The 26,890-nt window shown below is 48.1% G+C and overlaps 1 protein-coding gene across 3 annotated transcripts in view; it reads left to right on the top strand.

The window, feature by feature from the left end:
- Positions 1-26,890, top strand: part of Raf (serine/threonine kinase raf oncogene) — a 105,240-nt gene that overhangs the window by 49,795 nt on the left and 28,555 nt on the right. For all 3 annotated transcript variants that reach the window (XM_084586672.1, XM_084586673.1, XM_084586671.1), the window contains 5 exons: positions 510-627; positions 13,772-13,856; positions 14,518-14,694; positions 19,559-19,605; positions 26,315-26,433. In XM_084586672.1, coding sequence (XP_084442798.1) covers positions 510-627; positions 13,772-13,856; positions 14,518-14,694; positions 19,559-19,605; positions 26,315-26,433 — 546 coding nt within the window. The remainder of the gene's footprint in view (positions 1-509; positions 628-13,771; positions 13,857-14,517; positions 14,695-19,558; positions 19,606-26,314; positions 26,434-26,890) is intronic.

Raw genomic sequence — 26,890 nt, 5'->3', positions numbered from 1 at the left:
GTTCTCTTCTCTCTTAACATAAACCTAAAATCAGCTGTAGTACTTTGATACAGACAGACCTAGTGAATTATTGAATTTTCAAAGTTTTGAGAGAGCTGCATATTTTTCTTTTTAAGCCAGCGTTTTTGTGCTAAAGGGAATGTTAATGAGTGATCACTTTGTTGCTTGGAGTCTACTTCGTCTTTGGAAATATTGGGTTCAAGGAAACATGCTCCGAGAAAATATTTTTCCTAATAATACTAATACTAGGTGGATGAAAACTTTTATGGGGCTTGATTCCATCTTTCCAAATCTTTCCAATATTGAGTAATAAAGATTTTAGTTCTAAGTTAGCTTAATGAATTTCTCTTTTAAACGCAGTGCATAGGTGAAGCAGTGATGAGGACGCTTAAGCTTGCCTTTGGAGTAGACAAAGTAGCAAGTTTTAAAGAAAATTTGCTTTTTTTGCCATGTGTGTCGCTTTAAATTGTGCAAGACTGTAGCAGCCATTATTGCGTGTGGTGTTGTAGCAACAGAAGCCCGCACGAGAGTCCATCGAAGACTGGGAGATCATGCCTGATGAAATACTCACGGGACCACGGATAGGCTCGGGATCCTTTGGAACCGTCTACAGGGGACACTGGCACGGTATGTTTTACTCACACTAATTCCTGTGCAGACTTGTGACTTGAGCTGGTACTTGCTGTTGGAGAATAAACTGTGAGAAAAGTATTGAAGCAAGTTGTGTTCATGTAAGTCTGGTGTTAGCTTGTGTTTTGCACTGAAGTTCTTGTTTTTTTTTTGTAATGTTTGTGCTGCTACCAGCATGCAGGGTTGGAAGTGTTGCGCCAAGCTGTGCCTAAACGGCAGTTTAAGCAATATTTGACCACTGCAAGTATACAACGCCAAATTTAGCCAAGTATTATCTTCAATAGAGCAACACTGAGCTCTCTCTACAAAAGGAGGACAATTTGATTCACTCGAGGTATTTGTTCTGAAGCTGTCGTCGTCGAGCCTTTCATGAAAGACTGGTGGAACGAGCTTTTCTGAATTAAAATTAATAGCAGCTGTAAAACCTCGTTATAAGAGACACTCAAGGGACCCGAAAAGCATGTCTCTTGTAAGCAAGGTCTCTTGTAACCAAAACTTCTAAAATCACTGTGTTGATCAGCTTACTGCACATCAGTATATAAATGCATTCACATGCATTAACAGGAAATTGTTCAGGAAAGCTTAAAGAAGTTATTCCTACTAGTATGTACTTTTATGAGTGCAGAGTGTATTCCTTCCCAAATTCTGGAGGTAAAGCACTTCACTTTGCAAGCCTTCCTGTTGCTCTAATACCTTTGAGGCACTCTTACATGCTCGTCACCCTCAGATGCTTACAGGCTCATCACCCTCAGATGATTCACAAAGAGAAAGGCATCAGGATTCTAAGCTTTCATCTTGTGATCAAATTTTAACAGTCAGGAGTTAAAAATGCTGGATGTCATTCATGCATTTTGATTTGCTTCGTAGGTAACAGTAATGCGATGCCGGACTTTCCAATCATAGGGAAGCACTCCTCAGTTCCTGACATACACAATAAAAAGGACTTTGATATGGAACAGAATTTAGCTAAGGGAATCTGAAGTGCATCATGTATGAGTTGGTACGTTCCAGATGCATTGCATGAGCACACCTGGGTTGTGTCTCTTGTAAATAGCGAAGAATTTACTCCAGGGACCTGAAAAAAGTTATCCTTAGTAACCGAGTGTCTCTTGTAACCATGTCTCTTGTATACAATGTTAACATGGCAGACGTAGGAAAACCAACCAAACCATTTTCAAATGTCTCTTATAACCGAGTGTCTCTTGTAACCGTGTCTCTTGTAACGAGATTTAACATTGATTCCACTGCTGTTTGTAGTAGCTGTCATTCATCTATTTTTCTTTCATGAACTGGAGCAAAAATCTTAGTCATTGCACTCCTAAATAATCCTGGCCAGTGGGATACAAAATTAGTTTTTATGCATTTTGGGGGCTAAATTAAATTGCCTTTGTGCAAAAGTAAGCTCTCTTTATTTCAACCACCGTTAATTAAAAACTTGGGATAATTTAAACTAGCAGCGTGGTTCCAACCGATGCCCATGTAAAAGGAATACAAATACGAAAAACGAGTGTAATTAGCTACGGCACACCATTCTGAACTGTGTCCCAGCTGCCGATCGTAGCTGTTCGCCTGTGTGCAGCAGAGTAGATATGTAAACGACGGGTCACATTCGGCAAACGCACTGGCCGCTGATGGCATGTTGAGGTATGACATGCTCCACCAGTGATCACCGAAATAGGCCACCCCGAACCTGAATTGCATGTAAGTTGGGCTTGTGCACATTGAGCGCACTTTAGTAGGTATGACGTCAGTCCATTTCCAAAACAAAGCTCATTCGCATAGATTTGGATTTGCTTCATGCAATCCCGCGGCTGCGATTGGACGTGCGCATCGGACGCTCCTTGGGTCGTCACTTTTATTTTGGGATGGTCTGGTCATGCACAATTTTACCGCACTGTGAGCGTCACTGTGCGATGGGCCGGTTTGTGCAAAGTACCACAGAGTAACTTTGCGGAAGGGGCAAAGAGGTTTTAACGGTTTTGGAACAATCTTCCCAACTGTGTCAAAGTGCTGGAATAAACTTGTCATTTTCACTTGGGTCATAATGCAAATTGTTTTTGGCACTTTTTTCGAGTACATTTGAAAACTGCAACTAGGCTAAATCAAATAGAACTTACCGTATTTGCTCGAATCTAAGCCGGCCGCGATTGCAAGCTGACAGAAAGAGACCACCCAGAATAAGGAAGACATTTATTCAAATGAAGGCCGACTGATCACTTGTCGTCGTCTTCCTCGCTGGAAGCTTCCTTAACACTGTCGTCATCCCTACAGCGCGCTGTCTTCGGTACTGTCCAGCGCGTTTGAAATGTGGCACTACAAAATGACCGCACGATCATCTCCGCGGGAATATCTTCCCATGCTGCTGCAACCCATTTGGCCACTTGACTGAGCGATGCGCATTAATGCGACCTGTTGGAGGGAGCTCGTGATCTTGTTCAGTCAGCCAATCAGTGTAGTACTTGTGCACTCTAGATTTAAAGGGCTTGTTGATGGCGACATCGAGTGGCTGAAGCTGACTGGTCATGCCGCCAGGTATTATAGCCACATCTGTCCCACCTCTTGAGAGTGCAGCCTTCTCACCATCTGTCAAGTGTCCACTGTACGAGTCTAAGACCAGGAGGGAGTCCCGACACAACAATGCACCTGGTCGACGTTGCCACACAAGCCTAATCCATTCTTCGCGGTCATCTATCCGTTTTCGTGCACACGAACGATGACGTTTTTTGGAAACACTTCTTTCGCAGGAAGAGTCTTTTGCTTGAAGATCATATACGATGGCATCTTCCGTCCATCGGCAGTACAGCAAAGCATTACTGTGGAACGTTCCTTCTTGTGCCCCATAGTACGCCTTTTTACTTCTTTGGACCCCTTCTCGGCCACTGTGTACGCCAGGTGCATATCGAAGTAAACTGGGCTCTGGTCGGCATTTCCAATTTGCCCAAGTCTATACCCTTTTTCAAGTCTCTTCTTTATTACATACCGTTGAAAAGAAATTAATTTCTCTTCAAAATCTCCGGGCAGCTTCTGGCACACTGACGTTCGTCGCCGCAGGCTGAAACCAAACCGCTTCATAAACCTTTGAAGCCAGCCTCTGCTTGCCTTGAAAGTAGTGCGCGGGATGCCTCATGCTTTCGTGACCTCGCTTGCCTTCGCCTGAATAACTTCTGTAGTAACAGGAAGTGATCTAGCCTTCTGCGTCTTAACAAACTTAGCGGCTTCTTCCACCACATGGTGACGGCCTCTGCGGGGTTCGGAAAATGCCATTCGGGTTGCAACACAGTTGAACAACTGGTCCCTTCTTTTCGCCAGCGGCAGATATTTGTTTCGTCCACGCCCTGTGCTTGAAGGTTGGACGAGCTTTCTGTCGCGCAGCACAACTTTCCGCCTGAAAGCAGCGGTATAATGACACCGCTTATTTGTTGGCGTCATCGCGTCGGAAAACGAAGTTCACGAATCGAAAGATCCGCACGGAGAGTCCACGGACACGCTAGCAATTGCTGTAGGCCTTACCCACATACCAACGCTAGTCACATGCGCAATACCGCGATGGCGATGGTGACTGTGCAGCCACATGCTCGAATCTAAGCTGACACCTCAGTTTCGTATTTGGAATTTCAGTAAGAACTATCGGCTTAGATTCGAATAAATATGGTACTGTAGCTGTGAACAGAAAGATACGCTTAATGACGTCAGCCTAATCCAAACTGCTCCAAAGTAGCCCATAAATTTCTCCTAACATGCTCCAAAATCGGAATTTCGCTGTGCCAAAACATTAGACTTTTTCTGCTCTCGTGCTTGCTCTCCAGAGCCCGCTTCCACCCCTGAACGTGTTATTTAACTCACCCTGTACCAGCCCAAAAAGCCCAAATAACCAAAAATAAATAAATAAACAATATAAATTACACACACCTGTGATGTGTGCAGATTGTGCTCCTCCAGGCTATCGATCCGATTTTATGCCACCACGCTTCCAGAATTCAATGTAGACCCTTCAGTACATTGAGAATTGGAGCAGGCTCACGTGTTCTGCAGCCGGGTTTACCTCATCAGGGTAGGACAGCTGCATTAAATTGACTGAAACTACTACAAACAGTGTGATGAGGCTTTTTCTGATGATTTTTCTCGTTATGACTTGCTGATTCCTGAAGATGGTTTTAGAATTATCTCAACTTTTTGGGTACTCGTTGTTTCGCACCAGAGTTTAGTTATTTCAAGTAATTCTCATTTTGTTCAGATACTCAGAAATGCCGAAATTTTTTGTTTGTTTGAATTCGCAACTAGCCATCCCAGGGTTTCAAGGTGGCGCCCACAAGTCGCAGCATCTTGTTTTTATGACATCACTTACTTTGTCTTCTTTCTTGAAATACAGTCAAACCCGGATATATCGAATTTTGGTTATATTGTCACATAGTGGTGAGGAGGCCGTAGACACCAAAAGAAGACACAGGCGTGATGGTACTGAAATAAGTCTTTATTGGGCTGACTTGTGCCCGCAAAAGAACTAAGCAACTCAGCGGCGGCGACAGCAACAAACATGCTCGTCGATCGTCGAACAAAGAATGCCCGTCATACTCGTCAAGGCTCAATTTAACGGTTGCTCAGAACAATCTAGATAATGTCGCAAACTGCTACTAGCACAACCTGGAACATTGTAAAAACATACGCAAGTGATCGGAATCTTCGAGACAGATCTTGGCGCATCGTTCGCGACAAGGAGCATGGACAAACACAGGATACAGAATTGATACGCGTGCCAGGATCACAGTGATAAGCCCGCATGCTGGCGGCTGTTAAAAAAACAACAAATAAAGTTTTGAAGATTTTGTGGCAATATCGAACTCGGGGATATCCCTTTAAAAATCCCATGTAAAAGTATAGGAAGGCCGCGTCATATATTGAACTCAATTTCACTGTCGTTCAATATATCGAACTCCGCACCACGCACTGGAAAGTGTGCCTTCCCCAAAGACGATCGCATCATCCTCTGCCATTTGCTGCTTGACGTTTTCAAGCCATGCGCAGAAGGAATGAGAGGGGACAGTTCGGCGACGGCTGGTCAAGGGCAGCACCGCCAAAGTTGCAGGTAGGCAGCGACGTCAACGTTGTCCTCGTTGGTTACGTGCGGCAGCATTGCGTCGAGCGTCGTCATGGGTTGCTTGCCGTATACAAGCTTGAATGGGGTCGTTCTGGTCGTCTCCTGGACTGCCGTGTTATACTCGAAGATCACGTACGGCAAGATGGCATCCCAGGCGTTGTGTTCAGCTTCGACATACATGGCGATCATGTCCGCGATCGTTTTGTTCAGGCGCTCCGTAAGGCCATTGGTCTAGGGATGGTACGCAGTTGTTCATCGATGGCTTGTGTGACTGTATTCCGGGATGGCTTGCGTCAACTCTGCCGTAAACGCCATTCCCCTGTCTGTCATGAGCACTTCTGGGGCGCTGTGTCACAAGAGAATTCGCTTGACAAAAAATTTGGCAACTTCTGCCACGGTACCAATGGGCAGTGCTTTTGCTTCGGCGTAACGAGTAAGGTAGTGAGTCGCCACGATGATCCACTTGTTACCCATAGACGAAGCTGGAAAGAGGCCGAGGAGATCCATCCCAATTTGTTGAAAGAGCAGGTCTGGGGGCAGAATCAGGTTTAGTAGTCCTGCTGGTCTGATCGGCGTCTTGCGTCGTTGGCACTCACGACACGTCTTCACGTAGTGGGCAACTTCGGCAGGCAGTCGCGGCCAGTAGTACTTCTCTTGGATTCGACGCAACATGCGTGAGAACCCGAGATGGCCTGCTGTGTGCTCATCGTGCAACGCCTGCAGAATTTCCTGCCGGAGGTTTTTAGGCACAAGAAGAAGCTGCGCGGTCCTGGTGGGTGCGAAGTTCTTCTTTACGAGAAGGCCATTGCTCTACGCGAACAATGATAAATGTCGCCTGAACACAGCAGGAGGGCAAGCGGTCTTTTCTTCTAAGTATTTGGCTAGCGCTTTCAGCTCAGGGTCTGATTGCTGTTCTTCTGCGAAACTGCTGGCGCTTACCGGTGCCAAAAAGGTGTCTTCGTCGTCTTCTTTCGCCGGCGCATCAACGGGGGCTCGGGATAAACAGTCTGCATCGGAGTGCGTGCGGCCTGACTTGTAGACGACTGTAATGTCGAATTCTTGAAGACTTAGGCTCCATCGGGCAAGGTGGCCGGAGGGGTCCTTCAAATTTGCCAGCCAGCAAAGCGCGTGATGATCGCTTACCACCTTGAATGGTTGGCCGTATATGTACGGGCGGAACTTTGAAGTGGCCCAGATGATCGCCTGGCACTCCTTCTCGGTGGCCGAGTAATTCGCTTCAGCTTTCGAGAGGGACCTGCTAGCATAGGCGATTACTTTCTCCTGGCCGGCATTCTTCTGAATGAGAACGGCGCCTAGGCCCAGACTGCTCGTGTTGGTATATATATTTCAGTCTCAGCGTTCTCATCGAAGTGGCCTAGCACAGGAACGGTCTGTAGACAGCGCTTAAGTTCCTCGAAGGCTTCTGCTTGTGGTGCTTCGCATTGAAATGGCATGTCTGCCTTTGTAAGCTGCGTCAATGGTTCGGTGATGCGCGAAAAGTTTCTGACAAATCGTCTATAATAAGCGCACAACCCAAGGAATCAGTGCACAGCTTTCTTGTCGCCTGGCTGTGGAAACTGTGCGATAGCAGCTGTTTTCTGTGGGTTGGGCCGAACTCCTTCCTTGCTGACAGTATTGATACGTGGCAGGATCCAGTTAGGGACTCAAGTTTTCTCCGGACGATCCGAGTCATGGTCGTGGGTTGGGAGGGTTGGTGCAAAGGGGCCAGGTCATCGCAGGAGGAGGTAGCCGCCGTGTTCGAAAGACGCTCAAAGCGATGTACGAGACGTCTTTGTTTAGCCTGCTTGAATTTTCGGCAGACTTCAAGCACTGAGTCGACGGTAGAGCAATACGTGCAGAATAGGATGTGGAACGCATCATCCGTGATACCCTTGAGGATATGCCCTACCTTGTCACTTTCCGGCATGGAGGTGTTAATCTTGCGACACAACGCAAGCATGTCCTGAATGTAGGCGAGGTAGGACTCCGTGGGGGATTGAACACGAGAAGAAAGTTCCGTTTTTGCAACCAGAGCGCGTCCAATTGGTTTCCCGAACAAGTTTTTAAGCTTTCGTTTGCAGATATCCCAGGTAACGAGCTCTTGTTCGTGGTTTTGAAACCATGTTTGAGTTGTTCCCGCCAAATAAAATATGATGTTAGCGAGCATGATGGTGGCGTCCTAGTGGTTATTCCGGTTGCAGCGCTCATACTCATCTAGCCAATCGTCAACGTCTGGGTTGTCGTCGCCATTAAAGATGGGAGGGTGGTAAATTTTCGTTAGAACAACTGGCTGAGGCGATGTTTCCGCGGTGATAGAAGCTGCTTCGGATGTCATCGTGGCTGTTTGAGATGTGGTTGTGATCCCAGGTAGATAGCGGCCGCTTTGCAAATCCACCTCTTGGCAGCGTAAATGAGGTAATCGGCTCATACGGGGATCTTGATTCACCTCCACCAAGATGATACGTGGCAGAAGGCTAGTACCACAACAGAGGAAACCACAACAGGTGATAAGAGACGTAGGTATTCAGGCAAGCACCAACCATTTCTTCAGCTTCGTCTATCACTGTGTAGTCCATCGTCGTCCTCTTTAGTGGCATATACGTAACAATATGACCAAGAAACAACATCTCGTTGCAGACGAAGTGACATTTCTCTGCTTTCAACTTTAAACCTGAGGATTTGATTGCGTCAAGTACTGTTCGAAGCCTTCTTAGATGGTCTTCAAAGTTTGACGAGAACACGATGACGTCGTCCAAGTATACCAAACAAATCTGCCACTTTAAGCCATCCAGGACAGTGTCCATTACCCGTTGAAATGTGGCTGGTGCGAAGCACAAGCCAAATGGCATTACCTTGAATTTGAAGAGGCCGTCCGATGTTATGAACGCCGTCTTCTCGCGGTCTCTTTCGTCGACCTCATTTTGCCAGTAGCCGCTCTTCAGGTCCATCGACGAGAAGTACTTAGCGGTACAGAACCGGTCCAGAGTGTTGTCGATGCGGGGAAGCGGGTAGACATCCTTCCTAGTTATGAGTTATGCCATTCAAGCGGCGATAATCAACGCAGAAGCAAAATGTGCCGTCTTTCTTCACCAAAACGACTGGTGCCGCCCAGGGGCTGTTGGATGGCTGGATCACCAGGCCTTTCAACACGGCAACGAATCGGAGGCGCGCTTTCATCGAAGGGCCCGCGTGATCCACCCCCGGCAGACCCACGCTTCTTTTGTGTTTGTGTGATTGTTACAAGATGGCGACGACTGAAGAATTCACGAACGGCACGGTGAAACACTGAGCTTTCGAACGATACCAAGATGGTGGCGCTCGGTGGCGGGAAAAACGAGATATGGCTCCGCGAACCACGATTTAAAGCTGCTTTTTCGCCCTGTGCACTGACAAATTATTTTTTTTCAGGCACTTTTATTGTGTTTTCAACCAAACCATTTTGATACAACGTAGATTAGGCGTTGTAAATACCGAAACGCGTGGTTTCCAAAAATCGATTTTTTACGCGATTTTCGCGATCTGATCCCCGCGTCCCCCCTTAAGTGCAGCACCTGATGTCGCCAGGCGCGGGCACTGCGGCCGACGCCACTCCGGTCGTGTGCTGCTCCCTGCTCGTCGCTAGGCCTTGTTTCTTTTGCATCGCAGCCATGGCGGACGGCGTTTTAGAATCGTCCGCTTCGCTGCGTCTCTAGTGTAGTCGCTCGCGTGCTCCTGTGTTCGATTCTTGCATGTAGCTTCGGAAAGCGGTGACAACCTGCGCTTCCAAACTGCATGTTGCGAGCTGCTTTGCTCATGTTTTGCGCTGTTGTTTCTGGCTCGGCTGATGCGTACACATGCGATAAAACACGCGTGCACGTTACGCATTGGCACTTCTTGAACTATGTGCGTCCGACTGAAAGTGCGCGTCAGTGCAGCAGTGCGATGAGAGCACGAGATGGTCCGATTCAACATTGTACCGATTAAAAAGGCAGCATCAACCTTCGTATAAATGAAACGTGCGTCAAAAAAGGTCTGTCCTCGGCTTCATCGCGAAAATACACAAATTCGCACCGCTTATGTGCAGCACCGGATGTCACCAGGTTACCGCAGAGATGCCGTCCGCGGGCGCTGCGGCCGACGGCACTCCGATCGTGCGCTGCTCCCTGGTCGTCGCTAGGCCTTGTTTATTTGTGTCGAAGCCACGGCGGACGCCGTTTTGGAATTGCCCGCTTCGCTGCGTCTCTATCGTAGCCGCTCGCATGCTCATGTGCGCGATTCTTGCTGGTCACTGCGAAAATCAGTGTCAACCTGCGCTGCCGAGCTGCTTTGCTGATGCTTTGCGCCGTCGATTCTGGCTCGGACGATACGTACACATGAGATAAAACGCGTGCACGTTATGCATTGGCACTTCCTAAACAATGTGCGAGAGGACGTCAAAAAAAAAAGACACTACACCATCCTTTTTGTTAATCTCAATTTTAAGATTCGCGGACGAATAATTCGTGCTCACCTGTCATCTGATATCCAAACTCTGTAGCGATCATCAATCCGTGCTCTCGTCAGTGATAGGTACACGTATACATTCCATTCGTTATGCACAAGAGATGCCTCTCGCGGACCATAATGAAAGCAGCTCCGGACTAAAAGCGACGACGACATATGTTTGCACGCGGGCAACTCGCACGCTCGATCGTCTGCCAGCATCCATGCAGAGTCGATGCTATCGCATCAACTCCGCGAGGGGTCACCGGCCGCCGTTGGTCAAACCGCAGAAGACGGTACCAAAAAGACTGACCCAGGCAGCGCGAGAGAAGAAAGCGGTCTTGTAGAAAGCCATGCTCGGCAGGAGTGCACACTAATTTGTGCTGAATGGGACAGGGATATGAAGAAAAGTGCTCCCTCCGCGGCGGCCGCCAGTATGTGTGGACAGCAGCTTCCCACCTGCAGGTATGCGCTCGCGAACCACCGGAGTCGTTCGGGCTGCTGTCGCACACAATCCTGAGAGGTCAAGAAACTGAAGAAACCGGCGGCCGAGGAAGACAGCAGACAAGGTTGAAAGCTATGCAAATGCAGACGGGATGGGAAAGGCAGAGACCGTGAATGCATGGGCGACGCTCGGGGAAAACAGGTGCGACGACCGGAAGTCTGAGAACCAAGCGTCACCCGATGATGCTTCGTGGGCGGGGCTAGCGGGGCGGAGTTCCCGAGGTGTTTCCTTCGTTTTTTTCTGGTGTCTCTGAGTGTTGAGTTGAGGGGAGCAAGGAGGAGCTCCATTTTTAATCGCCGATATCTCTGGTGTTAATGAAGCTAGTACCTAAAAACTTCTTGCGGTGAATTGACTTGTGAGGAGTACCTATCTCTCGACCGATTTGCTTTACCCCATTTTAGGCATTGCATGACCCCTTTAAGAGCGTCCATGAAACTTGTCTCCAAAGTTTCACTTGGCCGTTCCCTATCAAGCGATCTTGACCGGTGTGCTCACCAGGCTGATACATACACACGGTGTTTAGCTCGCCGTTCTTCCCGCTCTTTGTCTGTTCCTTCAGCACGGCGCCGTTGCTTGGCTGTAGCAGTTCGTTCCAGCCTTGCCTTGTACACATCATTCGACATAGCGCACTGAGAGGAGCGCAGCTGCAGCCCCCCGTTTTATCCTGCTCTAGCAAGCGCTTTCTCTCGGCAGTGGCACAGCCGGCCTGTGAAGCCTCACCTCCACCATCGATGGTGCTAGCTGGGTCCTCGTCTCTCAGTCTGTCGTGATGTCACACGGTCACGTGGCAACGGCGTGACGTCACCGCTCCGGCTCTTGTGAAGCGTCACCTCCGCCATTGATGGCGCGAGCCGGGGCCTTGTCTCTCGGTCTGTCGTGATGTCACACGGTCACATGGCGCGCAGCTGTGTGAGGAGGCACCACGACCATCAATGGCAGAAAGTGCAAGCAGTATTGCTTTTGCAATAAAATGATAAATCTCAAGAATTTAATCTTTATAAGCGATATATCGCTAAATCTGCTATCGTTATAAGTGGACTGCACTGTACCAATACACAAACTGTGCATGACTGGTTAGGGCGCTCAGCTCCCAAGTAGGCGGGATTGAATCCGGCTATAGCACCTGCTTTTCGATAGAGGCGAAAAGCAAGCTGTCCGTGTGCTGTGCGATGTCATTGCATGTTAAAGGGGGGCCCGGGTCTTTGCAGCCGAAAATCGGTCAAAAAATCGGATTTTCAATCTTATCGTTTTCGCGATCCTGAGATCTTTCTGCGGCTACCCCCGAAGTTTCGTTGAAAAATAGCACCTAATTTGCGCGTTACAACGTTCCAAAGACAAGAATCTGCGCGTGTGGCCCTTAGATCAAATCGCGCCGAATTTTGATCTGCCGCAGTTCGAGAAATATGCAATCCACGGGCATAATCTTGGTGCTGTTCTACAGATCGCGATTCAGGCCATTCCTATATCACGGTTGGCGACCATGAGCGAACCCACCGACGCAGAAAACAAAGGAACAAAATCGCATGAAACACGCCCTGCTATTGGTCTTCCACCGCACGTAAGCAAAATGGCGAGCTTTGTTTGGCTGGCTGCAACGACTGCTCGCGGTCCGGCGCCATTTTGAAAAGGTCTCTCCTTTAGGCCTAGTCGGCCTAGCGCCGTTCCCTCATCGTAACCACAACGTGAAATGCGCAATATTAAGATTCACGCTTCGTTATTAGCGTAAGAAAAGTAGTGAGAGGAGATAAACGCACTGGGGACGATGCAACGCCGTATCTGATTATCTGCAATCAAGGACGAAGCGCCGACACTCTGCGTCGAGTCCGCGATGGCCTGATAACGGTGTAGCATGGCTATGCTACTGACCGGCTGGTCGTGCTCAGTGCTGCAGCGAGGAGTGGCATGACCTGCCGCGTACGGAATTGTGATGGTGCAGATGAGCAAGTGCAGCTTTCAATGCCGGGATAGATCGCCCTGCGAGGCAGCAGTGCCGCGACCAGCCGCAGCGGCAGCCGCGGAGCAGCGTCCCGCGACACGCGGAACATAGACAAAATCCCAAATCCCGTCGAAATAAACTTTCTTCTGAATGCTACGCGGTGCAAGACGAGCAATGGTCGCTTATCACTAGTTGCAGGCTGACTGAGTTTACAGCATGAACATGAGAATGGCGATAGCGCGCCAGAACTTGGCACAAACTTTTGCGGAAGTCACGATGCAAACATACTCGTCTTGGTGGCGGCCTCCGGACCATGCGTTTCGTTGGCGGGAAATACCATTCTTTGAGGGCAAATTATATCGATGGTAAATGATGCATTGATATCAGAAGCTAGTCAGGACCCACTTTAATGAGTTACTGTTAGCTTTGGTGCTTCAAAAATTTATCAACACGTTTTTCATCAATTTCTCAAAATCAAAATATTGAGGACGGTACATGTTTGGAGGGGTGATATTTCTGGTTCTACTTATGATATTGCTATAATTCCTTTTTCACCAGAAAAGTAAACTCATGTACAGTGCAAAAATATAAATGAATTTGTGGTATTTAATGAGGAAAGTTTTTAGAAATTGCATGTTTTCTGGAGTGTCCAGGTGGCTTTTTGGTCTCTGAAATTTGACAAGCTGTAACTTTGGTTAAAATGGGACCAGGACATTCAATCTTGATTTTTGCGTTCTCTGTATGTTCTAAATTGATTTGATATGTCAGTTTTTATTGTAACTCCTGTAGTTTTACTGACAGCTCACCTCCAAACAAAGAACATAAAGTGTTTATTATCTTCAAACGACATGGTTTACATAAAATTTATGTGCATATTTGAAATCAGCACAAAAAGCTGCATAAATGGTGCAACTTTTATCAAAATCTACAAGTAAATAAATAATATTGTCTTAAGACCAGGGTCCCAGAGCCCCAGGTGTTCGGAATTTCCGGAGTCGTCCACTATGATGTCCCTCATAGCCCGAGTCACTTTGGGACATTAAACCCCATAACTAAAGCAAACCAAACCTGATAATTTACTATTCCTCACTTGTGCCACTGACATGCCTGTAGAGTCCAACTCGCACCTTTTTCCTTTTTGCAGGGCACGTGGCTTTAAAAAAGCTGAACGTGACAAATCCAACGCCAGCACAGCTGCAGGCCTTCAAAAATGAAGTCTCCGTTCTTAGGTGAGAACTGATTCTCTGTATCAAGAAAGGGTAGTGCTAGTTCACTCTTATTCCAGCTGTAATGTTGAAGGAAATAATTTGGAGCTGCTTTATTCTAGTGCTGTCTGGTGATGATGATTGAAGTTGATTTGATGAAGTTGGGCTCATCAAAGCCACAGGGGCCTCTAGTGAACACACTTTGAAGACATTAGGACAGTCATCCATTATCCACAGCTTCACTTTTAAAGAGTGTTGTTTTCACCTAGCTTTACGCTGGCGCAAAAAGAACTGCAAATGCAAGGCACCACATTGGCTCCTTGTTTTTTTACTGCTGCTGCTATAGCTGCACTTGGCTTGCCATCCGTTGCTATGCACGTGGTGCTGGGGAAGCTCTTTAGCTATAGCTGCACTTGGCTTGCCATCCGTTGCTATGCACGTGGTGCTGGGGAAGCTCTTTAGCTATAGCTGCACTTGGCTTGCCACCCGTTGCTATGCACATGGTGCTGGGGAAGCTCTTTAGTTTGCTGTCATTGTGTGAGTTACCAGGGGCACGTGTGCAGTCGCTGGTGCTGTATGGGGTTTGCATTGCACACAGGAAAGCCATCAGCAGGTCACTGAGTGGAGGACTTTTTTGTTGTTGTTTTTTTTTCTCATGTCCTTGATTTTCGTTTCTCTTTTGCAGGAAAACACGGCATGTGAGCATCATCTTATTCATGGGGTGTGTGTCCAAACCACAGCTGACCATAGTGACGCAGTGGTGTGAGGGTTCCAGTCTGTACAAGCACCTGCATGTGCTCGAGTCCAAATTTGAAATGCTGCAGGTCATCGACATCGCCCGTCAGACAGCACAGGGCATGGAGTAAGTCTTGCCCCGTCCTCTCTCCCTCTTTCTCCCTGACATTCTTCAGAATCAGATTAGTCTTACATACCTGCCAACCCTTCCGATTTGCCCGGAAGACTTCCAGTTTTTGACCGAACTTTCCGATAGCACTATCATTGCCCTAAATCTTCCGATAATTGGTCTCTTCTTGCACAGGAAGGCTGTGTCAGTTTGACTTGTAAGCGCCTAATTTGGCTTGCAGCAGTGCCCAGCCCCAGTAGATGTAGAAGTTCGGGGCCTCACCTTCGACTAAAGAGTGGCCTCTTAGCGCACTTGGCAGTGAAGGGTTATTCCTCCTGTCATGCGCTCGGCCATGTGTCTCAGTTACCATGTTGCGCTACGCCCACCGATGGCGTGATAGCTCATCTTTCGGAACCATTACAACCAACAGCGGTCTTTGACAGAATAGCTCATCTTTCGGAACCATTACAACCAACAGCGGTCTTTGACAGAATTGCGTGTAAAGGGGATAATAATGGTTGCACATTGAACTAAAATGGTGCGCTGATGACGCTGAGAGAAAACGGCAGCGGAGGTATACGAGATCACTCGGCGGCGCAGCGTGCAGATGTCTCTAGGTGTCGCCTTTTATGCATGCTGTTACTGCTTGTGTTTCGATTGGCACTCATTGGACACTACGTCTTGAGCATGCCCCCCCCCATACTCCCCCCTCAGTGCAAATAAAAGATTTTTGATCTTGCCAAGTTGGCAGTTATGGTCTTGGTAGCCACAGTAACATGAATGTGACAGTAGCAGATCATATCTACTCAGTGGTGTACCACACTCACGTAAAGCAGTATTCAGACAGGGGATCCCAGCACGGAGTCATGACGAGAGAAGGCACCATAACCGGCCAGCAAAACTCTGCCCCGTTCCCAGACACTCAGTTCACACAGGTTGGGATAGCAGGGAGCCACTGAGAGGGATATTGTTGTTCGCAAGCATATTTCTGACGGCTATTGTTTATTTTCTACTCTACGATACACTGCAAGCAAGACAGAAGTTTAGCGATAGAAAGCACACAAAGCAAAATAATACGAAGCTGAAGGAGCAAGCAGAAAAAAAGCAGTAAGCACAGGAAATTAGGGTGGGGCAATGTCTCATACACAGTCAGTCCAAATGCTGTGCTGAAAGGATAGAGGGTTAGGCTAGGTGTGGTTGTCCAACCCGACAGTATTCCAAAACTTCCATGCGTTTTTCTTCCTGACGCGTACTCACAAACTACAAGGACCACCAAGCGCCACTCATGGCAATCCCTGCACATGCCTTGAGACACGCTGCGCACCGGACAGCCACTGGCATCTGGACAGTCCTCGTGCCATATCCCCCAGAGAGACGAGGATTGTTCATGCTGGCCAGCCAAACCATCCTTCTGCCCACCGTTTGAGCAAAAATGGAATTGGTATTGAATGAGTGATGGGTGCTTGCTTAAGGGAGGATTTCGGTGCCTGTTTCAGTACCGCTTGAACTGTTCCAAGGGTAGAGGCTCCCCTCCTGCTAGCTCATACCCCATCGGCCGGATAGCATAGCTGACGAGGTTGGCACCTTCGTCCTCACGTGCGCACGTCTCTCAAGCGCAGCGCACGTCTCTCAAGATAATGCTCTCCACCCTGCGCTTCAAGCTGGACGCTGTGAAGGGAAAGCGTTGTTGTGCACTGAAGCTGTGTACAGGGATCTAATTCCCTTAGAAGTGTCCAGAATAGACTTGGCTGTTGTTGTGATCCACCACTGTCACCATACATACTAAACGCAGCACATTCCTGTTCTTTATAGAGTTTGGTTTGGGCTTGTTGGTATGAAGTCTGGGCAGGACAGAAGCAGCATGTAGCTTTCGTACACCTTTTCCTGGTGTTTGTGGTGGTCCACCGTGACACGTTCCTGGCAACGATGAATAGAAAATTGCTGTAGACTGGAAAGTACGAGATTTGCATGACAGTGTCATAATGGCTGAGTCAAACCCGGTTATAATGAACTGCATAATTCAACGCGATTTGTTCGCTATAAAAAGTATTTCACTATAACTGAACCCGTTTATGACGAACTTCACAGTACCAAATTCGTTATACACGATGTTCAGAACAGCGCAGCGAAAACGCACTAACTAGAGAAAAACCGTGCCGCTCACCATGAATCTACAAAAGAAATTTAGTGCAGATAAATGCTCACTTATTTGCAGTAGGCAGTGATCTTCGCCTGAACACTGTGTTTAACTCCACCAGCGAGAATCGCACTTTCCACACGCGACATTTCCACGAACTCCAGTCCGCTTCCCTGTGTTCCGGCGCAGTATTGGCACAGCAGGTCGGTAGCAGCGAGGGCTTCGTGCAACGTCAGGCGAGGGCGATCGTCTTCCGGCGGCGGTTCCTCGGTCTCCTCGTTTGCACCAGATGCCAGCATGTCGGCAACAATTTCTGAGTCCAACGGGCTCGCTATCACGGCTACGTTGTCGTCAACAGTGAGAAAATCCTTCAGGGCAACTTCTTCGGGCACAGCGTCCGGAGCATCAGCGAGTTCTTCCCACAGCGTGGCAACATCGCTGTCATTTTGCACAGTGCGCCCTTCACTAGCAGCTTCTGCATCCTCTCGACATAGTCCAGCATGGGGGAAGCAGTTGCGGATTGTGGATTGCGTCACGTCTTGCCAGGCCTGGGTAATCATTTCTATTGCGGCCAGCAAATTAATCTTGAGCTCGTCGTCAACCCGTAATTTCACCAACAGCCACTCAACGACGCATTTCCTGTAGCCCAGCTTGAAAGCGCAGATGATCCCCTGATCGAGGGGCTGCAAAACCGCTGTTGCGTTCGGTGGCAGGAAACAAAGCTCGATGTTCTTGAGCGTGACGCCGCAGTGGTGCGCAGAACAGTTATCGAGGAGGAGGCAAATCTTGCGCCTGCTCGTTGCAAGTTCCTCGTCCCAGCCACGCAGCCACGCTTCGAACAACGTTCTGGTCATCCAGGCCTTAGAATGTCTGTATGTGACTGGGAGTGAAGTGCATCCTCGCAGGCACATAGGTGACTTGAACTTACCTATGACAAGCGGCCGCAGCTTTGATGAACCGTCCATGTTTGTCGTGAGAAGAACGGTGACTCGGGCCTTATTCAATTTACCGCCATGGCAATTCTCATTTTTTACCGCCAAGGTTCTGCTCGGCAGCAGTTGCCCAAACAAGGCAGTCTCGTCGGTGTTAAAATTATTGCACGGTTTGTATCTCTCAGTGACAGCCACACGTCTTGCACCCACTTCTCAGCACTCTCAGCGTTCACTGCTTGGCTTTCACCTGCAACCACCTTTCCGGTGATAGAGTAGCGGTCTTTAAATCGTTGGAGCTAACCACTGCCCGTCGTAAACCCCTCGACGTCCAGGACGAATTCAAAAGTTTTTGCCTTCTGTTGCAGCATGGGGCCAGAGACAGGCAGATTTCGCGCGCGAACGTCCAAGAACCATTGGTACAGCGCTTTTTCTATTTGGTCGTAAACCGGCTTGCGCTGGCAAAAGCCGTCACCATTTGGTCGTTCCTGTGCATTGCCTCTGATGGCCGACTGGTTTTTTAAAATGGTGCTTAGCACGCTCCGCGGAATTTTGAAATGCGCGGCAACGTCAGACTTTTTTTCGCGGCCCTCAAGCTTGTCGGAAAGCAGTAGGGCACGCCGCGGCTTCGTCGTCATCTTGCAGGATGTAGCGCCGGAATGCAAGTCAGCTGCAACGTAGGCACGTTTGGAATCGTGAGGATAGCAGCAGCACGACTTGCAAACGCAAACAAAGAAAGCTCCGAGGATGCGGGAAAGTGCACCACTGATGCGTTCGTTGTTCGGAGGCTGCCTTCCCTTCGAAGATTCTCCCCTTCCCTTCGCCCAAACCTGAAACCAGTTCTGGCCGGTGTTTCTTCTTTCTCGAAGCGCAATAGGTCCGGAGCTGCTCGCACGTCTTTGATCACATGGTAGGCATCTGCCGAATAGGAGCTCTGCAAAGAGAGGCTGGCCGATGGCGCGGATTTTAAAGGCTACTCACGCTACTCTGGGCGACGGCCGCGCGTACGTACAGGAGGGTCCCTCGTGGAAGCTGCTGTAAAGAGCTCCTCCTGCATTTTACGGAAGCGCGGCACGGGCCGAGGCCGCCTGGAGACAACGCGGAATCTGCGCAGAAGCACCCTAGCGGGCGCGTGACGACGTATGCGCTGTGTGAGACCTTGGGGAACGCAGCCATCGCCAATCCCCCTCCCATCTGACCACGGCATGCGCTAGAAGTATTGCGGCCAGGCAGCGTGGGCTGCCCGGAGAGTACTTGGAGCCGGCACAAAGGCCCGCCCGTTGGCGAGCGTTTGGCGACCGATCGCGCGCGCTGAGTTCGCTTTATCCTATGTGTAGTTCGTTATAAAAAATTATGCATAATTCTAGCGGAAATTCGAGTGTTCGATATAAAACATAATTCGCTCTATCCGAGTTCGTTATATTCGGGTTTGACTTATTTGTTCTGCCTCCGATCTCTTCGCTTGTAGCCAGGCCAAAACAGTCCCCGCAGTGATTTGTAGTAACACCGGTGCCTGTGACCGGCACGTGCAAGATGTGAAGGCACCAGCTGTCCCCTTCATTAAAGTGTGCTCACATCATTTCCTTGTCTAAGCAGAAAAGCGCAATCTGTTGGAAATGCACTAAATCTCTGCTGAGTCACTGCTGAGCTGCACACATATCGACCTGCCCACTCCTTCTGATGATATGTGCTAAAGCTTCGTCCTCTAGTAATTAAAAGTGTGCTCGACTGATTTTATACTGAAAATTGTTTTTGCAGGTATCTGTCCATATTTGCATCCTGTTCGCTGACGTTTTTCCTCTCTCTTCATTTTCAGCTACCTGCATGCCAAAAACATCATTCATAGGGATCTTAAATCAAACAGTATCCTTTTCATCTGCTGGACTGTGTGATGAGGAGTTTGCGAGTGCTACCATGCAGCCCCTTTGGTGCCACATTGTAGCAGGCACATGGGGCTCTTGGCAACACTGTGGTGAAAGTGCTGGTGGTCAGAAGTGCAGTATGCTATGGGACCTAATGACAACTTTTTCTGGCTATGCAGCTAAAGCCAAAGCAGAATATAGTTCATGAATTTCATGGATCATGCCCTGGAATATTATACCATTACCGAAAGTTCACATTATTAATACCTCAAAATTATACTGTGCAGATTATACTGTGATTATACTGTGTATAGTGTGCAGCAGTGGCGTAGGTGTGCAGCGGTGGCGTTGCGGTAGAACATCTGCCTCGCATGCAAGAGGACCGGGGTTCAAATCCCAGTGACACGCAATTCTATACCGGATAAAAAAATAATTTAAAAAATCCGCGTGTCGATGGAATTGCATAAACAGGTTTGGGGTGTGAGCTGATGCTGGTGAACACCTCCGGCAACGCACTCCCTCACCTGACCAGGAATTGGCCACCTTGGTGCAGTAATTGGCTGCAATCTCTCATGATTAGTTCCATAAAACCCCGGCCCTTAGTCACCAGCGGCTGCGGAACAACTGACCACGGCGGCGATCAGACCTGTGACACAGCAGAGGGTGCTGAGAATTCCTGGACCCGCTGGACAGGCCGCCATTGGAAACTGGCCCTGACAACGTTTAACGCTAGAACCCTAGCTAGTGAAACTAGCTTAGAGGAACTAGAGGGTATGAAATGGGATGTCAGAGGGCTTAGTGAGGTTAGGAGGCCAAATGAGGCATATACTGTACTGAAGGATGGGCATGTACAGTCGAGTCCACTTATAACTACAGTCGACGACCGATTTTTCGGACTCTCAACGAACCACAAAAATGTCCGAAAAAACAAATGTGCACCAAAAAAGCTCCATTTATTGCCTATTCTTCACTTTGAGGCCGGAAAAAGTCTTGAATGCTTTTCTGCACCACGCTCCATTTCCTGCTAACAGGTCCGCCTGAATTACGCTTGCATCAGCTCAGCTTGCGTCGGCTGCACTGCTGCAGGTGAGTCATCGTCGTCATCGCTCTCAGACTCCACAAGCACTTGGCGAATAATTTCTGCATCTGTGAGCCCAGAGCACAGTTCCAACTCGTGGTCCACGTCTGTGAACTCCGAAAACGAGACAGCCGATGGAATTTCGACACGAGCAGTGCGAAGTCGTGAATAAGCTGCTCACTGCCTGACAGCTGCTCGACAACGCTCTCCTCGTCCAAGGCAGCCGACTCGTCATTCAGCACAAATTCCACGTGGCGGAAGCAGTTGCACAGCGTTGTGGGTGCTATCGACTTCCACGCATCAGCGAGCACAGCTGCTCGACAACGCTCTCCTCGTCCAAGGCAGCCGACTCGTCATTCAGCACAAATTCCACGTGGCGGAAGCAGTTGCACAGCGTTGTGGGTGCTATCGACTTCCACGCATCAGCGAGCATACTAAGTGCTCCAAGCAAATCGACAGAGTAGGTTTTCCCACTGTCGAGGCACACCACCACCGCTACCAACCACTGGATCACAACACCAACTCCGTTGAATGCCTTCTCGCTGCCGCGTTGCACGGGGGGGGGGGGGAAACATTTTATAAAATCCGGAAACAGCTTCTAGAAGAACTGAAGCCGATTCAATTAAATGCGGGCCACAGTAGCGACAGAACATAGTTCTTGCATCAGCAAGACCGTGGCTTAGCCTATTCGCTACGCTCGGCAAACACACAGAGGAACTGGCAGTCGAAGCGATCATGCTAAAAGAAAAAAAAGAAAAGAAAGCACTCCGGTGGAGAGCAGCGATGTGCCGGAAACGGAAGCTGCTAGGCAAATAATGTAGCCTTGATTCATCATCAGTTTAGCTGAGGAGCGCCAAGCAAGACCGGCATCGGTTTCGAGGCTATCAATGGAAAAAGTAAACAAAAAAGATGGCGGTGACACCACTCAAAATGTGTGGCAGTTGGCCCGGCTGACGCTTGGAATGTCCGAAAAATTGAATAGCCCTACTTAGAGTGTCCAAAATTTGGAGCAGCGTAATACATTGACTTTATAAGGTATGTCCTGGGGCCGAGAAAATGTCCGAAAAATTGGGTGTCCGAAAAATCGGTCGTCGACTGTATACCGGTTTTAACAATACAACAATGAAAACCTGCTGTACTGTCCACTTTTGTATGTTTTCTAGGGTAAAATAACCCGCTTACTACAATGCCCCCCTGCCACATTATCGATTATAACAGTGAAGTCTGGCTCCTGAGTTCTCGTACCAAAAGGTAGTGGAATGCGAAACTCTTGGAAAGAAAAAAAAAAAAAGAAATTCCAGCTGCTGCACCCTCCCTGCCAAGCGTTCATACAATAGAACCTGTTTTCTGGCCTTCTCCGCATTGTAAGCCACGTGCACCTTTTTCCCGCTGCCCTTCCACCCCTCAGAACACAAATAGACTGCGCCCATAGCTCTGTGCTGCGCCACCCTCCGAAACACGAATGGACTTCGCCAATGCACCGACAGCGCTGATCCGCTGATCTGCTCACTACTTGCCCGCTCGCCCCTCATTTTGCGCAGTTCTGCAAACGCATTTGGTTGTTCGTGCAAGTTGATTCCACCGAAGTCATTCCTGGCCATGCGGTTTCGCCGTCTCGTTTGAATCGCCGCCGAAACGGAAGATGGCTGATCCATCCGCTGATTATCGGACGACGTTGCCGGTGAAAAGAAAGCGCACTGCTATCGATTTGAAGATGACTGCTGTCGATTTGGGGATGAAGTGCTGTATCATGAAGGAGTATGCTCTATCGTAACCGATGGTGTCGACGATCATCCGCTCCGCTGAGAAGTTTGACAAAGAAAAGTCTTCGCTTGACAGTGGGCGCAAACACGTTCGACAAGGCACCTGACAATGAGAGTGACGGCAATGACAGCGACGATGACGCGGTAGGGCAGGCTGCCTCAGTGTTGTTCTCGCAAAAGGCCCTGCAGTTGATTCAGTCCCTCTGGGGCTTTGTTTTCGCGAGGGACCTTCCGCTGCACTACGTGGTGTACCTAGATGCCATGGAGAAGGATATCGACGCGCTTCACGTGAGGCACTCAAGGTTAGCGGACAGGGGGTTTTCTCGTGCAAGCCAGTGAGATGTATGTGGTGAGATGCTTGTGGCGATTTCACCCCAAGGGCCTGCATGCCCCAATTTCCTCTGCTTTTAAATAAAAGTTTCGTCTCGCTCTCTCTCTTCACCCCAGTGTTACTTCGGGATTTCTCAAGCTGAGCGGCAGCCACGGCAACCTTCTCTTATTTTTTACAAGACCCTTTTCGGGGCCACCAAAACGATGTCTCGGCAGAGCTCGCATGTCACTTGCTGTCCGTGACCCCTCGCTGCAGTTGTTATGCTTTTTTCGGGCAAACCGTTTATAACAATTATCGGTGATATTATTGGAAATTTCGTGGCACTTGAATATTGTTATAAGTGGAGTCGACTGTACTGTGTTATCGAGGTTTACCAGAGAGGCGAGAACTAGGACTAGGTTTCCTTGTCAATAAGGATATAGCGGGTAATATAGATGAATTCTATAGTATTAATGAGAGGGTGGCAGGCATCGTAATTAGGCTTAATAAGCGGTATAAACTGAAGGTTGTATAGGCCTATGCACCTACATGTAGTTATGATGACCAGGCAGTTGAAAGCTTCTACGAAGATGTAGAATGGGCAATGCGAAAAGCAAAAACGCAGTAGACTGTACTAATGGGCGACTTCAATGCCAAGGTAGGGAAAAAGCAGGCAGGAGACCAGACAGTAGGTAACTATGGCATTGGTTCTAGGAACAGCAGGAGGGAGTTACTAGTTGAGTTTGCAGAGCCGAACCTTCTTCAGTAAACAGAAGAACCGGAACTAGACATGGAGAAGTCCTAACGGGGAGACTAAAAATGAAATTGACTTCATAATGTGTTCAACCCCTGCCTTTATGCAAGATGTAGACGTAATCGGGAAAGTGTGATGCAGTGACCACAGGATAGTGAGGTCCCGAATTAGCCTAAATCTGAAGAAGGAATGCAACAGATTAGTAAGAAAGAAACCCATCAACGAATTAGCAGTGAGGGGGAGAGCAGAAGAATTCAGGATCTCGCTACAGAATAGATATTCAGCTCTAACTGAGGATGGCGACATTACCCTAGAAGCAATGAACAATAATTTTAGAGATATCATTACTGAGTGTGTGGTAGAAATAGGCGGTAGGATAGTTGGAGGGGATACCGGTAAGCTGTCTAAGGAGACGAAAGATTTGATTAAGAAACGGCAGAGTATGAAAGCTTCAAATCCAACAGACCAGATTGAATTGGCCGAGATATCAAAGCTAATCAATAAGCGCAAGGTGGCTGATATAAGGAAGTATAACATGTAGAAAATTGAGCATGCTGTAAAGAACAGGGGAAGTCTTAAAGCGGTAAAGAAGAAATTGGGCATAGGCAAAAACCAGATGTATGCGCTAAGGGACAAGGCGGGCAGCGTCATCTCGAATATGGACAAGATAGTCAAGTAGCCGAGGAGTTCTATACAGATCTCTACAGCAGCCAAAATATTCAGGACAGTAATGAGATTGGCAGTAGGGAAAAACAGTCACGACGTTCCACCAGTGACGAAGGACGAGGTCAAGAAAGCACTAGAAACTATGAAAAGGGGGAAATCAGCTGGAGAGGATCAGATAACTGCAGATTTGTCGAAGGACGGGGGATATCGTGCTAGAAAAGCTGGCCACCCTGTATACGCAGTGCCTGGTGTCATCGACGGTACCGGAACCATGGAAGAATGCAAACATTATCCTCATTCATAAGAAAGGGGACGCTAAGGATTTTAAAAATTACTGATGTTACGTATAAGGTATTTACTAAGGTAATCTCTAATAGAATCAGGACTACCTTAGACTGCAACCAAGCAAAGGATCAAGCAGGTTTTCAGAAATGGTACTCTATTATCGATCATATCCATACCGACAATCAGGTGATAGAAAAATGCTCTGAATATAACCAGCCCTTATACATAGCATTCATTGATTTACGAAAAAGAGGTGAAACCTCGGCGGTTATGCAGGCATTGCGAAATCGGGGGGTAGACGAGCCGTACGTGAAAGTGCTGGAAGATATATATAGTGGCTGCACAGCAACCATAGTTCTGCATAAAGGAAGTAACAAAATTCCCATAAAGACAGGTGTTGGGCAAGGAGACACAATCTCCCCAGTACTATTCACAACTTGCTTAAATGAAGTATTCAGAGACGTGGAATGGGAGCAGTTAGGGATAAGGGTAGATGGAGAACACCTCAGTAATCTGTGATTTGTTGATGACATTGCCTTGCTAAGCAACTCGGGGGATGAACTGCAAATAATGATTGATGACCTAGACAGGAAAAGTAGAAAGGTAGGCTTGAAAATCAATCTGCAGAAGACTAAGGTAATGTTCAACAGCCTCGGGAAAGAACAGCAGTTTACATTAGGTAGCAAAGTACTGGAAGTAGTAGGCGAATATGTTTATTGGGATGGAGCGCATTTGGCAAGCACTCACAGATTATGACTAGCAGCTTACCGGTATCGCTCAAGAGGAAAGTATACAACAGTTGCATCTTACCTGTACTCACCTATGGGGCTGAACCGTGGAGGCTAACCAAAAGAGTTCTACTTAAGTTGAGGACAACCCTGAGGGCTATGGAACGAAAAATGGTAGGGGTAACATTAAGAGATAGGAAGCGTGCAGAGTGGGTCAGAGAAATAACTCAAGCTACTGACATTCTAGTGGAAATCAAGAAGAAGAAATGGGCATGGGCAGGACATGTAGTGCGAAGAGTGGATAACCGATGGTCGCTTGGGGTAACAAACTGGATTCCAAGGGAAGGAAAGTGTAGCAGGGGGCGGCAGAAAGTTAGGTGGGCGGATGAGGTTAAGAATGCATGGGGTCAAGTGGATGCAGCTAGCACAGAACTGGATTAATTGGAGAAATATGGGAGAGGCCTTCGCCCCGCAGTGGGTATAGTCAGGCTGGTGATGATGATACTACAACACAGGCCTGTGCAACGTTAGTGTGGTGCACTTTAAGAAGAGTACACTGTGCAATGCATTGCCTGCGCCATTTGTTGGAAATCTCGCATATTATATGTCGGCTGCGTCTGCTGCGCCGGTTTCTGCACAGTCTCGCTGCACGCTTGTTTCGGTTACATACATGGCATATTTATTAACAGTAAATTTGCATTACTTAGGTCTCTAGTGGTGTGAAGAAACACATCTTTGCATCATTAACAGCTCAAAAACTATTATTTCATGTAAAAGCTGAACTGAAATTGTTACAGGGGCCAGATATGCCAGAACAACTTGGTGTAGTAACACTGTGACAAAAGCTCTGCCCCTGTAGCCTTGGCTGCATAGCCAGAAGAGGAAATGTGTGGACTGTACTGGATACTGAACACGTGTGTATGAATGGGAGGTAAATTAGACGCAGAGACGGGGTGAAGTGAATATCCACTTAGAGGAACAGTGGAGCCTTGGTTAAGATTAAACACGGTTGGTCATCCAGAAGGAATGTGAGAATTTAATTCAGTGTGGGGCCTTTGGGAAGATGTTATTCAACGGGGTACGTTTCTCAACGAACTGTTGGCAGCCTTGACTGAGTTGTGCTCAGACATATTCCTGCACGACGATCTGACTGTGAAGATAGGGGACTTTGGCTTGGCCACCGTGAAGGCCAGGTGGAGCGGCTCCCAGCCATTCAGCCAGCCAACGGGGTCCATCCTCTGGATGGTCAGTTGCCCTCTTTTTTATTGTTTTTTGTTGTCTTTTTTTTTTTTTTCTGCACTTAACATCAGCGTACAGTTGAACAGAGCTTACGAGGTTTTAATGGTGTCATGCAATGCCCTAATTGGTCAAGAGGTTAATGATGTCACAGGGTTGCATGACATGGTCATACACTCAGCAGTTGGCTTGGTGTACGACATCACTAGACCACATCACTTGGCCGAATTTGCATTTGGCAGGTGATGTGGCCATGTACTGGACATCTGACTTGGCCGAGAGCAGTGGCAGTAAATTGGATCCACAACCTGTTCTGGGGGAAAAAAAATTAAATCGCAAGAACATTGCTTCTCCCTCACCAATGTGAGACGCTTCTTCTGTTCGTGTTACATTCCACTCTTAAGCCTTAAGCGTCCCAGTCATTATTTTTTTCTCTTTGTGCTGCTGGTGTTCAGAGTAGCTGGTT

The sequence above is a fragment of the Amblyomma maculatum genome, unplaced genomic scaffold, assembly GCF_055883805.1.
Source record: "Amblyomma maculatum isolate TAMU_Amacu unplaced genomic scaffold, ASM5588380v1 scaffold_27, whole genome shotgun sequence".
NCBI classification, from domain to species: domain Eukaryota; kingdom Metazoa; phylum Arthropoda; class Arachnida; order Ixodida; family Ixodidae; genus Amblyomma; species Amblyomma maculatum.
Note: the sequence above shows the minus strand (reverse complement) of the source record. Positions and strands in the feature narration are given on the sequence as shown.